At 32.4% G+C, this 15527-nt stretch overlaps 1 protein-coding gene across 2 annotated transcripts in view; it reads left to right on the forward strand.

Annotated features, from left to right (window-relative positions):
• The window catches only part of VAMP4 (vesicle associated membrane protein 4), a 46724-nt gene that overhangs the window by 19005 nt on the left and 12192 nt on the right, over positions 1 to 15527 (forward strand). The window contains exons 3-4 of one of the 2 annotated variants that reach the window (XM_051998953.1): positions 839 to 885; positions 2456 to 2506. In XM_051998953.1, the coding sequence (XP_051854913.1) occupies positions 839 to 885; positions 2456 to 2506 (98 nt within the window). The remainder of the gene's footprint in view (positions 1 to 838; positions 886 to 2455; positions 2507 to 15527) is intronic. The other variant, XM_051998954.1, reaches the window with a different exon arrangement.

Genomic DNA, 15527 nt, shown 5'->3' on the forward strand with positions numbered 1-15527 from the left:
GATCAGTGACCAGTTCCACCAACAATGCATTAGTCAAACAGTTGTCTTTTTTAAAAAGTCATTTCTTGGTTTCAAGTGTGACTTAATAGTATGACTCATTTTTCTTTAATCAATTATACCAGAAACTTGTATGAAAGAGTGTTATTCTTCAAGGTGGGCATCTTTTGAAGTTATACACACATTCCAATATTGCTTCTTCCCACACTTCAGAAAATATTGGAACATTGCAAGTTTAGGGAACTAAAAAATCAGGTTTGTAATTTTTATGGTCATGTCTTGTTTGAAATTTTAAAAAAGAAAGGTACAACTTGTTCTTCCATCATATTAATTGGATTTTGTCTCACAAGGTTGACTGTTTACTAAATATCAAATGAATCTTCAAAGGATAAAATTTTTCCACCATTAAGGATCTTCTTTCTAAAAATGTATTGTAGACTCTGAAGGCAATTCCAATTCTGAAATTCTAAATTCTAATTCTAAAAAAGGGAAGAAAATTTATCAATCAATGTAGGGTGTTAACCAAATAGACAGAAAGGTTTTCTATGAAATCTTCAGAAATGACACTTGCATTTAAATTGATAATTGACAATAGAAATCAAACAAGCATTAAGGAATGAGTCTTGCCAAAGAAATGTTTTAAAGTCTATTTTCTTACTAAGGTCATATTTCAATTTTTTAAAAATTCAATTCAGGGAGTTAAGGAGAAATTATTTAAATTTTGGATTCATCTGTGATGCATGACATATTAAAGTTTGAAGGCTAGAGAATAAAGTTGATTTTCTAGAAAGATAATTGTATCATATCTCAAAGTTATTTTATAAAATGCTTTATTTTTCAGAGAAATCTTCTAGAAGAAGATTCAGATGAAGAAGAGGATTTTTTCTTGTAAGTATTTTGTAAGTCTCTTGCTATACAGAAATAAAATCTTTCCATTCTCATTTTTGGGGCATTTGGCAAACTGATACTGTTAATTTATGAACATTCTAATTGGTTTTACTACTATTACCTTTAGGAACTTTTTCCCCCCTATTGTACTTTTCAATAGCTCATTTTTGGGGGAGTAGCCTTAGGTTCAAAAGATTTGATTATTATAAAAGTGGTCAGTATTTTTCAATAAAGTCATGATATTTTATCTATTAATATGTTCATATTTTCTGTTCTCTTTGCTATATTGATAATTTTAAAAATTACTTTCTTCTGATCTTCTTTAGGACCATTTAATTCTAGCATCTATTTCTACTAAAATAAAAAAAAAAATCAATGTATGTTTTTATTTCCATGTGTGATTTTCTTAAATGTGACAGCCATTTAAAGATCTTTAGTTGTTGTGTGGTAGTTTCCTTTTCCCAAATTCATTGCTTCTAGTGTTTTAAAACTTTTTAAAATTGATGAGTGATTTATTTATGTTATTTTGGAACTCAGATTTACTCATTTTGGGGAAATTCAGATATTCTCATCTGGATTTTTAGCAGTTTTGCTTCTCATTGCTTAGGTTATTTTTGAACAAGATATGAAGTTTTTTGCTTCCTTACAATTCTCATTCTACTATCTGCTGAAAGTTTTTGTGTTAAGGAGACTCTTTTGGGAACGAATACATAGTTCAGAGAAGCCTTAGTAAGAGTTTTAAACAAAGCTGCATCTAGTATGTCTTAAGTGTGAAGGAAAATGAAAGAGGAATAATGGAGGACAATTTTTTAAGGTTAGATAGGTATGTACAATGAATATCACTAAGCCATTTCTGGTTTTTTCCCTTGGTAGTTAGTACCAGTCATGATGATATATGAAGATGAGCTTTTGGCTGTGTTTTAAGCCCTTTAGTATTTTCTCATTCCACACATTTACCAGAATTTGCCAGATTTATTTGTAATATCCAGGAAAGTGTTTAGAAATAGTTAAGATGAAATATACTTTGAGAGATAATTTGAGAAGTGTTGTCATTTTATATCTCCCATACTGTCATGTAAATTTATTTCATGCTATTAATCAAATATAATATATTTTGAAATTTCTCATCTTTGGAAGGAATTATTTCTGTATATAATCTTGCCATTCAGCATTTTTTGACTTAAAAAAAGAATGGGTGGTTAGTTTTCCTTTTCCTGGAGCATATTTATGGTGGTTCAGTTTTTTTGGTGACTTATCTCTTTTACAGTTACTGATATTTTATGATTTATTCTTTGTGATGTTTTGAAATCCATTTACTAAAAGCCACAGTTATTAATGATAATTATATACATCTGATTCTCTACATTAATATGAATTATGTAAGACTAGGTTAGCAATAAATATGAATAAAGTATAAGAATAAATTAAATGTGTTACAACTCCAGAGGCACCAATAAAATGCTTTTTTACTATATAAAATGATTTAGCTATATTTAAGGTTTTTTTAAAATAGAATTTGTCTTTTAAAATAATAATTATTGTTAATGTGTACTCTTTACTTTAATTTCAGAAGAGGCCCATCTGGACCAAAATTTGGACCTCGGAATGACAAAATTAGACAGTAAGTTCCTACTGTACTCATTCATGAGATAATGTATATTTCCTTATGATTAATCTACGTATCAAAAGAATCCAGATTGACTTATGTTATGAGTATTGTGTTATAAGAGCCTAATCAATAGTGCTTTCACAAAGTTATGTCTAATTATCCTTTTATCAGAATCGAGAAAATTAAATTCCAGATGTGGGATTTAAAAAAAAAAAAAAAAAAAAAAGATCACTAGGTTTAACAAATGATTTTTTCCCAGACAGTTTTGTTTAGAGATTTGCTTTTAAACAATATTTTAAAACATCAGAGATGCATGATTTCATTGGTGTGGTTATTCCTTCCATTGGTACAATTGCACATATGCTACATCTTAATTAACAACAAAAAAGTCTTTTATCTGATTGCCAACCTTCTGGTGAGTAAGCCTTTCCAAATTTAGCTAGACTAATTCTTGGATGAGAATCTGTTCTCAAAGCTTTTCTGCTTGAAAGATCTTACTAGAGACTTATACTGTACTGGCATAGCATTTGAGAACCCAGAGCTCCTTCCATCCCAGGATGAGGTATCTTAAGAAATTTCTTGGATATTTTAAACATTAATCCTTTTTTTTTTTTTTTTTTTTTTTTTTGGCAACCAGAATAACATCTTTATTTTTCAGTTTAATTTTAACAAAGATTAATCACACAGAGTAGTCAAACTCAGGCTGAGAAAGGAGAGACACAACCAGGATAAGAGAAGGTTCAACAACCAATATGATTGTTTGCTTTTGACGTAGGAAAGAGTTAAATGAAGGAGTTCCCAAAATCCAAGTGGCAACACTGAGAAGTGACAACTTGATCAAATCCATTTCAAGGGAAGAAATAAAGCAGATGAGTCAAGAACCGATTATTAAAAAAAATAAATAAAAGCAGGGATAAGTATGTTACTCAAGATCTTCAATGAGGAAGCAAGCCTCAATAATAGATAAGACTGGCTATCTATGGAGAGGTGTTGGTGGGTACACAGTCTAAGATAAAGGCTGTCCCAGATAATGCTGACCAAGAAAGAAAAAGTTATTGACATTGATTGAATGATATCTTACTGAGTTTTTAAAAAAAAATTTAAGCAACTAGAATAAAACAGAGAAACACAGTGACTAGTTTTAATCCCCTTTTGAATCCTTTCATTTCCACGGTTACATGCTTCTTTCCTTCCCACAATACCTATATGATACAGACCCAGTGCCCTTTACCATTCTGGCTGTCCTCTTTTGGACACTATCCAGGCTCATCAGTGTATTTATTTATTTCTATAGGATCAACTAGAATTGCACACATTCCTCCGCTGAGGTGTGGTGGGAGCAAAGCATAGTAGGTCTAAAGTTTTCCTATTTCTGGGAGTGAAGCCTCTCAATACACCAGGTTTTTTTTTTTGGGGGGGGGGGGGGGAAGGGGGGGGGGTTTGACTGCCACACCTCATTGCTGACTTCCACTATAGATGTAAATGATTTTACATTATCCCTACTGAAATTAAACTTGTTAAACTTGTTAAACCCAGTCCAATTCTCTAACCCATCAGAATTTTTTTTACTTCCTGTCACCCACTGCTTGCTACCCCCAGGTCATCTCATTGTCCCATCTTACTGAGAATAGTTCAGGATACTTTGGCAAATGTTTTGCTAAAAACCTAAGTAAATTACATCCTCAGCATTTACCTCCACCTACTAACTTAACAACTCTGTCAAAAAAGGGAAATGAGATTGGTCTGGCATATCCTGTTGCTACCTCTTTGTAATTAACACTTCCTTTCTTAGATCACCAAAGACATTTCATTAAAGATCTACCTAGGAATCAAAATCAAATTCTGGCTAAGTTTATAGATTTAAACATTAATCCTTTAAAAATCTGTTATCTTAGTTCCCTCTTTCAGAATTGCATTAACAAGTTTTTGGATGTAGAGTATTTTTTTTTGGTGTGTGTGGGGGGGTGGATCATTTGTTTCTCTGTCACTTAACTAGTTCTGTGACATTGGATAAATACATCTCTCTGAGCTTCATTTTTCTCATTTATGAAATGAGATGGTTGGGCTATCTCTAAGGGCCCTTCCAGTCATAGTTAATATTCTGGTTCTTCAAAATAACTTTTAATTCATATCTTTTTTTTAAAAAACAGTATGACTTTTCTAGTATCTCGTCCCTTCCTGTTCCCAGAAAACCATCCTATATGACCAAAAAATAAGCAAAATTGGGCAGTACATAGAAGCAATCAGAAAATATGCCCAATATTATGTCCCCATGGACCTCTTAACTTTTTCAAAGGAGTAGAGTAGGGATATTCTCCTGGCTTCTCTTTGGAACCATGCTTGGTTTTTATAATTTTGCTTTTCATTGTTTTGTAATTTTTTCCTTTTACATTATAGAAGTTAATGTGTAATATATATTGTTTTGTATGATATTATATATTATGTGAATTTCATTTTCTTGACTTTGGTTCACTCTGCAGCAGAAAATCTTTTTATGCTTCTCTATATTCATTATTTTGATTTTTTTACTATGCAATGATATTCCGCTACATTCATATAATGTTTGTTTTATGTTTGTTTACTTAGGCATACCCCAAATGATGAGCTTATCTATTTTTTTTTCTAATTTTCAATGATCTCAAACAATTGCTGTTGTAAATATTTTGGTGTATGTGGGAACTTTCTTCTTATCAAATGATCTCTTTGTGGTATAAGCCTAGTAGTGAAATCTCTATATTAAAGGGTATGAATATTTTAGTAATTTTATTTTTATAATTCCAAATTATTTTCGGAAAATATTTGAATTGGTTCATAACTCCACTGACAATTCAGTAGTGTGCTCATCTTCCTATATCTTCTCCAATACTAACTATTCCCATCTCTTGTTACCTTTGTCAGTTTCTTGGCTATAAGATTAAAAATCTCAGGTTTGTTTCTTTTATTATTAATAATGAATTAGAACAATCTTTCATATAGTTGTTAATAATTTGCAATCCTTATTTTGAGAACACAAGTTATCTCTTGATTTTTTTGGTCATATATGTGTATATGTTAACATCTATATTCACACATAACATCTATGCATATGTGTATTAATACTGTATATCTTTATCTGAGAAATTTGACACAAGAATGTTGTTTTAATTTAACTGCTTTCCTTCTTTTTTTAGGTGCATTGATTTTGTTTTTGCAGAAGCTTTCAGTTTCATTTAATCAAAGTTACATAATTTTTATTATTTCTTCTATCCCTTGTTTGATTAAGAGTATATCTCCTATCCATGACTGTGAAAAATAAATGTTTTCTTTTTTCTGAATATTTTTATAGTACAATCTATTATATTAAAGTCACATATCCTTTTAAAATTTATTGTGAAATATAGTATATAATGTTGGCCTACGCTTAATTTCTGCCATCCTACTTTTTAGTTTTACCTGCAGTTTTTTTAATCAAATAGTTGCTTCTTTCCTGAGTAATTTGTGTTTCCTCATTTATTGAATACAAGGTTGAGTTTAATATTTCTGTTTTAAATTTTTCCCCCTATATCACTTTCCTTATATGAGTGGAAAGAAGAGCATGGATGCAAGATAAGTGGAGGCAGATTTGATGTATTTGGCCTTTGATTGGATGTGGGGATAGAGGATGAAAGAGAGTATCAGGAATTAATGCCAGTGGTGTGAATTTGTGTGACCAGAAAAGTGATCATTCAGCTCAGATAGAAGTAGGAAAGATTTAGAGAGAAGTTGGGTATGGGAGAAAATGAGTTCTGTTTTGGACATGTTGAATTTCAGGTTCCTATGGGAATTGCCAATTGAAGATAACTAGCATTTGGTGACTTAAGGTTAGACAGAGATTAGGAATAATTCTCAATTTGGTTATTATCTATATAAAAATGATTGAGCCTATGGGAGGGACTTAAAGAGCTCCCAAGAGAGAGTGTTGGGGAAAAACGGGACATAACATTACAGGCAATTGAGATAATGTTAATATTTTATTTATAGTTAAGTAGCACTTTTTTGTTTAATAAAAATCTATATTATGGGGTGCCTAGGTGGTACAATGAAGAGAGTACTGGCCCTGAAGTCAAAAGAACCTGAGTTCAAATTCAGCCTCAGACAATATATACTTGCTAGGTATGTGTCCTTGGGCAAGTCACTTAATTCTGATTGCCTTGCCCTTCCCCCTTCCTCATATCTTCCCTGCCCCCCTCCCCCCCAATACATTTTACAAACATTATTTCATTTGAACCTAACAGGAATACTTTGAGAGTATCATTATTCCTGTTTTATAGATGTGAGGATACTGTGGTTCAGAAGTTTAATGATTTATTTACACAAGATCACAAGCTAGTATATGGTAGACTTCATTCTCAAACACAGTTCTTGTGTTGTATTGTTTTCATTCTATTCTTCACATTAATTGTTTTGAGTCAAATAAAAATTTTGAAAAAAGCCAACATCATGAACCCTCACCAAACTCTGGAAACACCCTTTTCATCATCTCAGCAATTCTGCCCCCAAAAGTCTGTGACATTTGTCCTTTCCATGCAGTATTTGCATACATTGCATCTACCTTTTCATTTACATGATAATTTCTCCTTATAACCTAAGTTCATTGGAAATAAGAACTGTGATTTTATCTTTTTTTTTTTTTTTTTTTTTTGTATAGCACTGATGCTAGGTACTGGCTCACAGGAAGTGTTTAATATTTAATAAATCCTCATTGATTAGTCTTTTACTCCAGCTCTAGGAGAGTTTTATCCTAAGGAGTTATTCAGCTTGTAACTCTGATGTAGTCAGCAATATCCATGCACTTTGTCTTTTTTTTCCTAGAAGTGTAAATTACAGTTTAATCTCAGAATACACTAAATTTATCCTTATATGAAAATCTCAAATCTTTCCCTTTTAGTTGGGCTTTTAATAAATATTACCTTATGTTGTTGCCCTTTTATCTTCAGTGAAAACTACCTTCTTATATATCACAATTATGGTATCATTATCTGAGTTGCTTCCAACATTTTCCAGTTAATTATGTGATTTTTAAATTACAAGTCTTGTGGAATTAAAACCACTAATTCATTTTAGCAGATTATATTTGCCAAAAGTTTTATTAAACTGTTGACTAACTGGGGAAAAGTTGCTGTCTTTACAATGTGGTTTTTACTAACTCAGGAGGTCAGTATATTGGCAAATCTAAATTTTTCCAGTGTCTGAATTTAAACATAAAGGAATAAACTTAAGGATTACCTAAAAGTTATTTAAGTTAAACTGGTATTCAAACAACATCTTCCTATAAAAAGTACACAGTTTACAGCAAAGAGAGAGAGTGAGCTAGGATGCTTTGAGCCAAAGGAAAACGTTATAAAATAGAAATAGCTAATTTGGCTTCTACAATCAACAGACCTACTTTATAGGTGAAATGATTTCATCTCTTATTTCCAAATACCCTTTGTATTTTAAAAGGTATATACACAGTAGACTCATTGCAGATAAATGATTCTTTTGTCCTGATTTATATAATGTATTGGAATTTTCTCAGTGATATTTCAGTTTTTATATACTCTCAGTCTATTACCTTTGAATTATTTCATACACATGAACATACATAATGCTGAAAAGTAAATGTTTCATTAGTAACATCTTATAGTAATTAAAATTCTACCAGCAATGTAATGAATTTAAAAACTACGTCACGTCTTAAAGGATTACATTTAGCATTTTAAAAGAAATTTGTGGTGATTTTCAGAATTTTGCATCTGGGCTAAAATTTAGCATAAATATTCCAGGGAAGATTTTAAAAATATTAACTGTAGTAATATTAAGCATTTGGTTTAGCTTAACTTCAGATATTTTTTATGTGATTAAAGTTTACTTAATAAAAGGTTAAATACCACCTTAATTAATTTTTAGCCCTTTGGATGTTGTATTTTTTTTAAATAACAGGAGAGAGTGCCATGATTTTGTCTTAGTAAGGATGGTAATATACTTAGAAATTATATTGGAAAGAGAAATAATTTTCTGTTAATAAGTACAAATCTAGGTAGCAAATGGAAAGGAAGAAACGCTATTGAATTAAGCAGGTCTTTTTTTTTTTTTTTTTTTTTAATATAGAGGAGCTTATATTGAACACACTGCAGGGTACTAAAGAAGAGGCAGCATGTTGTAACTAAAGAGCATTGGTAACCAAACTTGGCCCCCTAAAAGAAAAGGCCTTTCCCCTTGTTTGCAGAGACTGGGGACTGTGGATGTGGAGTACTTTGTGTGAAGTCAACATTTCTGATAATCTGTTTTTACACATTTATTATATCACTGATTTTTTTTTCTTTTTTAAAAAATTTCTTTGTTATATAAGGGATGACTTTCTGGGAGAGGGAAGGGAAGATACATTGGGAAAACAAAAGTGATGTAAAAACAAGAGATCAATACAGTCTGAACTTGTTTGCTTCTCAGAATTGCCACATTACTTCATGGCCATGGTAAGTTGGTTAGGTACTTTAGTATTATTTTCCATACAATGGTAGACTTGGACTAGATGGTTTTTAGAGTTCTTTCCAGCTCCAAATGCCACAAATTATCTTATTTTTGATATTTTACTTGTACAAAGGTCATTATTATTATTAAACAGTGTCTAAGTTTAAAAAATAAAAAAAGGTGGGGAAAGAGAATTACATCCATAGATCAATGTGATTACCTGGTCTGGTGAAGTAACCAGATGTGTAATCAAAGCAATAATTAGCTATCATCTTAAAAAGGAAACAGTATTCTTAAAGCTCCTATTGTTTCAACAAGAACAGAGAGTAGACGATACATAGATTTTAGCCACATAGTTGATAAAATCTGTGTTGTTCTTGTAGAAAAGATGGTTCAATAAAATGAATTGGGAATTGACTGACTTGCTGTCTGTGAAGTATAACCATTAGGGAATTTAATGTCACCTTGGAAGGGCTCCTTCAGGAGCCTGTTACTGGGAAGGAACATTATTTTTGGCTTTGTTATGTAATATTTTTATCAATACTTAAATGAAGGCATGATGTCATATCTACCAGATTTCTGCCGGGGATCCACAAAAGTGAAACCTTATTCACCTTCATATGTTTGATGTTTTAGCAGTCAGTATTTTAGTTACTCATTTATCTCTAATTTAATGAGAATTATCTTCGTCTACATTTTACATAATTTCTCCCTTTTGATATCAGACCACGTGTATTTGTGGAGTTCTTAGGGCTGCTAGGTGGCTCAGGAAGACCTCACTTAATAACTGTGTGACTCTGGGCAAGCCACTTGACCTATATTTGTTTCCATTTCATCAACTGTAAAATGAGGATAAAAACAGCTCCTGCCTCCTAAAATTGTTGTGAGGATGAAATGAGATGTGTTTAGCACAATATCTGGTAGATACTAGGTGCTAGTATCTTTTTTCTTCTGTTCCCCTTAATGCAGCCCTTCTATATCCTAATAAAGGCTACAATAAATTTGTATATGTGCTTAATGATTGCTTTCCTGGATGATGTCATTTTGAGAAGAATTTAAGCATTGCTTCAGTGCTAAAGTGTTTTGTTTTTTTTAAGGTATATACCCACAAGCATTGTGCTAAAGAGAACATAGACTACATAGGCAATTCTGATAAAATGAAAGGAAGTTTGATTATTATTACCTTACAATACTAAAGTAGCACTTTGTTAGTTAGATTCTGCTTAAGTGCTTAATTTAAGATAAAATCTGAAAAAATGATCAAAGCTTCAACTTAGCAGGGAACAACAATCTGCACTGAGAGAGCACTGTGTTACAGTGCAAAGAACACTGTTCTAGAGTAAGATGACCTGCATTCAAATTCCACCACTAAGCTTGGGCAAACATTTGACCTCTCTAGCTTCAGTTTCCTTGTCTCTGTAATGAGAGGAGTGGACTAAGTCACCTCTGAGATTCCTTTTAGCCATTAATCTATGATCCTATGAAGATTTATGGACTATATAATTTTTTTATGATTATGACTTATGGTACTATGACACAGGTAAGAAAATAAGGGGATTGGCAATGCATTTGGAGACTCCTGTTTTCTCTCTTTTAAAAACTCTGAAATGTAATCCAACTCAGAGTCAATAGAACCCACTGAGAAAAATCACCCTATGAAATAGCCTTATCTATTAAGAAAATACCGTAATTAACACACTGTGGTGAACATATTGTTGAGGCTGTGAGGTGACACAGTACCTAAAGCCCTGGGCTTTACTCTTCCTAAGTTCAAATCTGGCTTCAGATACTTAATAGCTTCGTAACCTGAGCAAGTCACTTTACTCTGTCTCAGTTTCCTTGTGTGACAGATGTGCTAGAGAAGGAAATGGCCAACCATTCAAGTATCTTTACCAAGAAAATCCCAAATGGGGTCGCAGAGTCAGACATAACTGAAATGACCAAACGACAATAATAATGTTGTTCTCTTAAAGTTTTTGTTTTGATAAATGTAAGATGATACAATTTTTTTTTCTATTGATAAGTTCCCAATGGCCCTATTATAATGCTTTTATAGTTTCATAGTGACAACTCTTGTTCTTGAAGTCTCTTCCAGGATTTACCAAACTGGAAAATTTTCAGATGTTCTGATAAGAAATCATTTTGTTCTAAAGCCTGAGTATGGAGACGTTCACTGTCAGGAGGTTGGCCAGGAAATGATGAATTCTGTGGTCACACCCACGAAATAAAAGTACCAGGTTGACCTTAGTCCTATATGCCCAACGTCTTCCACTTCTTAGTGGAAAAGTGGAAGAAAAGCAGAGAAGCTGCTAAGAAACACAGTTTTTAGGCATCGATAAAGACTATTGGTATTCTAAATGTGAGATCCTTGTCCAATCAATGAGTTGTCATAATAGTAGACAAACTGAAACATGCTAGTATTGTGTTTTTCTAGATGAAACCAAAAGGTAAATGCAAAAAAAAATGGAGGAATGGCCCAGGCTTACTTGAAAAAGCAAATTGAGGAAGTGGCAGAATTGGTTTCATTGTGTAGCCAAAGCCAACAAGAAACAGAATTTCTTGGCATAATTGGTCATATCATCTTGCTATCACATTTATTTGCAAAGAGACTATCCTTCAGGTTCTATACCAATATCAATTGTAGGCTAAGAAGAGATTTTTAAAAAGTCCTGTGGAGAGTTTGACAAGATTATTATTAGAACATTCTTTCCCACCTTAGAGTGTAAGATTCTTGGGGGCAGAGACTATTTTTGCTGCTTTTTTGTATCCAGCACCTAGCACAGTGCCAGGTTGGAATATAGTAATTGCTTGATTGTTGCCTAATTGTAGGCTCTGTTAAAATTGTTAACTAGCATGAAGTAATGGATTTTGTCCTAGTTTGAAGTTTAACAGACATTAAGCAAACATTTTCTTTCAGGAGATAGAAACAACTAAAATTAGCACCCACTTTGCTTTATGGACCCATGACTTCATTAATGCAGGGTAGTGGCCAGGGAATTTTGTATTTGTTCTTAGAAGTGATAATGGAACCATTGGAATTTATTGATTAAGGGAGGTGACATAATGGGAACTATCCTTTAAGAAAAAAAGGAAAAAAAAAAAAAAGAAAATCATGTTAGTGGATGAATGAGAAGAAGACATATTTGAGAGATTTTACAAAGGTGAAATCAATAGGTTTTGGCAACATTAGATTTATTGATTGATGAAATTCTGTCTACCCTTAATATAGGAAATTTCTATGACTGGAGATAGTTGTTCTATGACTTCCTGCCCTAAGTTAATTGAGATCAATGAGAAGTTAACAAGGAAAGCTAAAATGTAAATGAGTCAAGTTCCTCATCCTTGTCCACTGTGTACCTCAACCCCCTTTTGCTCCTTGTCTTTCTCTGTCCTGCTTCTTCCCCTTCTAAACAATGGCGACCCAAGGTCTTCTCTTTCCCGCAATTTTGTAGTATTTGACTCAGTACCAGAATTACTGGTTATAGCTTTGGGTTTAGATGGAGAGAGAGTTTTCAGAAATAACATACCAAGTTTTTATCATTCATTAAAGTTAAGGCATTTATTATATAAGCACATACTCTGGGCCTAGTACTATGCAAGTTTCTAGGGGTACTAAGATTAGAGCATTTTCCATTCACAAGAAGCTTATATTCTATTGAGAGAAAAGATGAATACGTATGTAGGAGCAATATACATCAATTATTATAAGGTGTGAATAGGAGAGTAATATCTGGAGTCAGATTGTGATGGACTTTAAATGCCAAACAGAAGAGTTTGTGATTTATAGTTAACAAGAACATTGGAAATTTTTGAGCAGGGAGGTAATCTGAGCCAATTGTGTATTAGCATAACCTTTTTGGCAGCTCTAAGGAAGTAAAATTGATTGGATCAACAAGTCCAGGTAGACTTTCGTAAAAAGTCTTGGATAATGAGAGCCTAAATGAGGCTTTGATAAATGAGGTTTTGATATGAGGGTTGATAGTCAAGTGAGTGAAGAGAAATGTATTAATGTGAATGATAAAGAGCTGGGAACAAAAAGACTAATAGTTGGACATTAGGATTGGGGAAACTGAGGAGGAATTCAGGAATAAACGTGGGTGACTGAAAGGATAATAGGATGACTTCATTGTAGTACAGAAATTCAAGAGAGTTGAGTTTTGGGGAAAAGATAATGAGTTATGTTTTACTTGTTTTGAGTTTGAGATATTTGTGGGACTTATGGTTCAAGGTATCCAAAAGATAAAATTATACTGTTTCCTTTTCTGAGCATTTGAGAAAACGGTTGAGTACAGGGTATAGCCTCAAAAACTGTTCTCATCTACTAATTGGGAAGGTTTGCCTTAAGATAGTGTTACTTATTGCCTTCCAATAATTTTCTTTTCTGAGAGGGGAACTTTCCCTCCCTAGCATAAATGAAGGAACAGGCAGGCAAAATAGGCATGAAGACAGTTTTCAAGGTCCTTCTTGGATCTTTAACCCACTGGATTATCTATACCACTGTTGACATGATTAATGGAGTCTTGACTATCTCAAAATGATTAAGACCAGAAATAATTTAATATTTGCTGTGGAAATGTGAGAATCATTTCTTAGGTCAGTTTTATTAGACCTTATGGTAGACAAGAATACTGTTTTCTCACTTTGAAATTTGCCAAATATACCCAGAAAAAGAAAAAGAAAAAGAAAAATAGTTCATTGGCCATAAATAAGTTTGCTTGGGAGAAGATAATGACCATTATAAAGTTACATAAACTATAAAGCACAACTACTGGGTTTTTCTTTGTTATTCCTTAGAATCCTTTTATAGAGTCATATAAAGCACTGAACTCAGAATTTTTGTATAAGTTATTGCATGACTGAAATTTCTAGCTCTTAAAGTAAGCTTTTTTTTTTTTTTGCTATGCTCAAAAACTGAGTTTAGTGGTTATGTATCAGGCTTTGAAAATAGCATTAAAAAAGAGGACACATTTTGGATTTCATGGGCTTCTCATCTTCCTTGGTTTGGAAATTTTTTATTTTTGGTTAAAGCTTCTGGTTCCCAGTCACAACTTTGAAAGGCAATTAAGAACAGTGGTGAGAGAAATGGCCTCTGAACAAAAGACTTGAGGCTATAGTCCCATTACATATGATCCTTTTTTACTATCATTATTAGGCTTCTGACTGTTCTCTTGTGGAATTCTGGGGGAGAAGTACTTGCCTTTTTTGATCATTATTTGATCCTGTCTGAAATTCAGAGTTTTGTTAGAGTAGGAATGTGGGAGTTGGACAATCAGACAACCATCTTGAATCAAAAAACTTGAGAAACGGAAAGACCTTAACCTAATCTTAGAAAAAGAAGAATCATAATAAATCATAAGTGAGCTGCCAAGATGTTAGAGAAAACTTGGGGGAAATTTGGGCCAAATAGATTTATAAGCAAATCCTATGAAATATTTTTAAAAAATCATACTTCACAAGATTCATTTTCCTTTACTCCTTTGATATGAGAAACCCAAACCTGATACTCCAACCAGAGGAATCAGAGAGAGATAAAGCAAAAAAAAAAAAAAAAAAAAAAAAAAGCCAGTTTTATTAATGACTACTGATGCAAAATTTTATAGTAAATCCTCACAAGGACAATACAGCAAAAGAGGCAGAAAATACTAAAGTGTGATAAAATTTTGAGTCTTGCCAGATAAAAACATGGTTAATTCCAATTTGAAAAATAACTAACATAATCACACAAACAGTAAGTATGTGGTTATTTCAGTAGATGCAGAAAGGGCTTTTTGACAAAATATAGAACTCATTTGTGTTAGATTCTCTTAAGTACACAGAAATAAAATGCTTTAATATGATTTTTTTAAAAGTATTTAAGATCAAGGATTAACATTATTTGTAATGAACACTAGAAACTTTCTCAGTACAAAGAGGGTATAAATAAAATCTTTCTCTTCAAAGTTAGTTTGGCATGGTTATAGAAATATAACTTGGCATACTTATAGAAATGCCAGCCACATCAATAAGACTAGAACAAAATGAAAGGCAGATAAAATTAAATCTAAGTACACAATAGTGTACTTAGAAAATCTCAGATTCAGAGATGAAACCAATTATGATGATTAAAAACTTTACTAACGCTTCAAAATAAAGAAATGATCATAGGGATTCCATTTGAAATTACAAAATATGTAAAATATATGACTTAATAATAGCCAGGGGAAAATGAAAAAAAACCCTGCATTTGGAACCAGAAAACTTGAATTCAAATCCCAGTTCTTCACTTACTGCCTGTGACCTTGGGCAGAATATTCAATCTCATTGGGTCTTAGTTTTCTCATTTTAAATATGGACTTGCATATGAAAAAATGCTCTAAATCACTATTGATCAGAGAAATGCAAATTATGATAATTCTGAGATATCACTACATACCTCTCAGATCGGCTAAGAAGATAATGATAAATGTTGGAGGGGATGTAGGAAAATATATTGTTGTTGGAGTTGTGAATTGATCAGCCATTCTGGAGATCAATTTGGAGCTATGCTCAAAGGACTATCAGACTGTGCATACCCTTCAATCTAGCA

The sequence above is a fragment of the Antechinus flavipes genome, chromosome 4 (genome assembly GCF_016432865.1).
Source record: "Antechinus flavipes isolate AdamAnt ecotype Samford, QLD, Australia chromosome 4, AdamAnt_v2, whole genome shotgun sequence".
Taxonomy (NCBI): domain Eukaryota; kingdom Metazoa; phylum Chordata; class Mammalia; order Dasyuromorphia; family Dasyuridae; genus Antechinus; species Antechinus flavipes.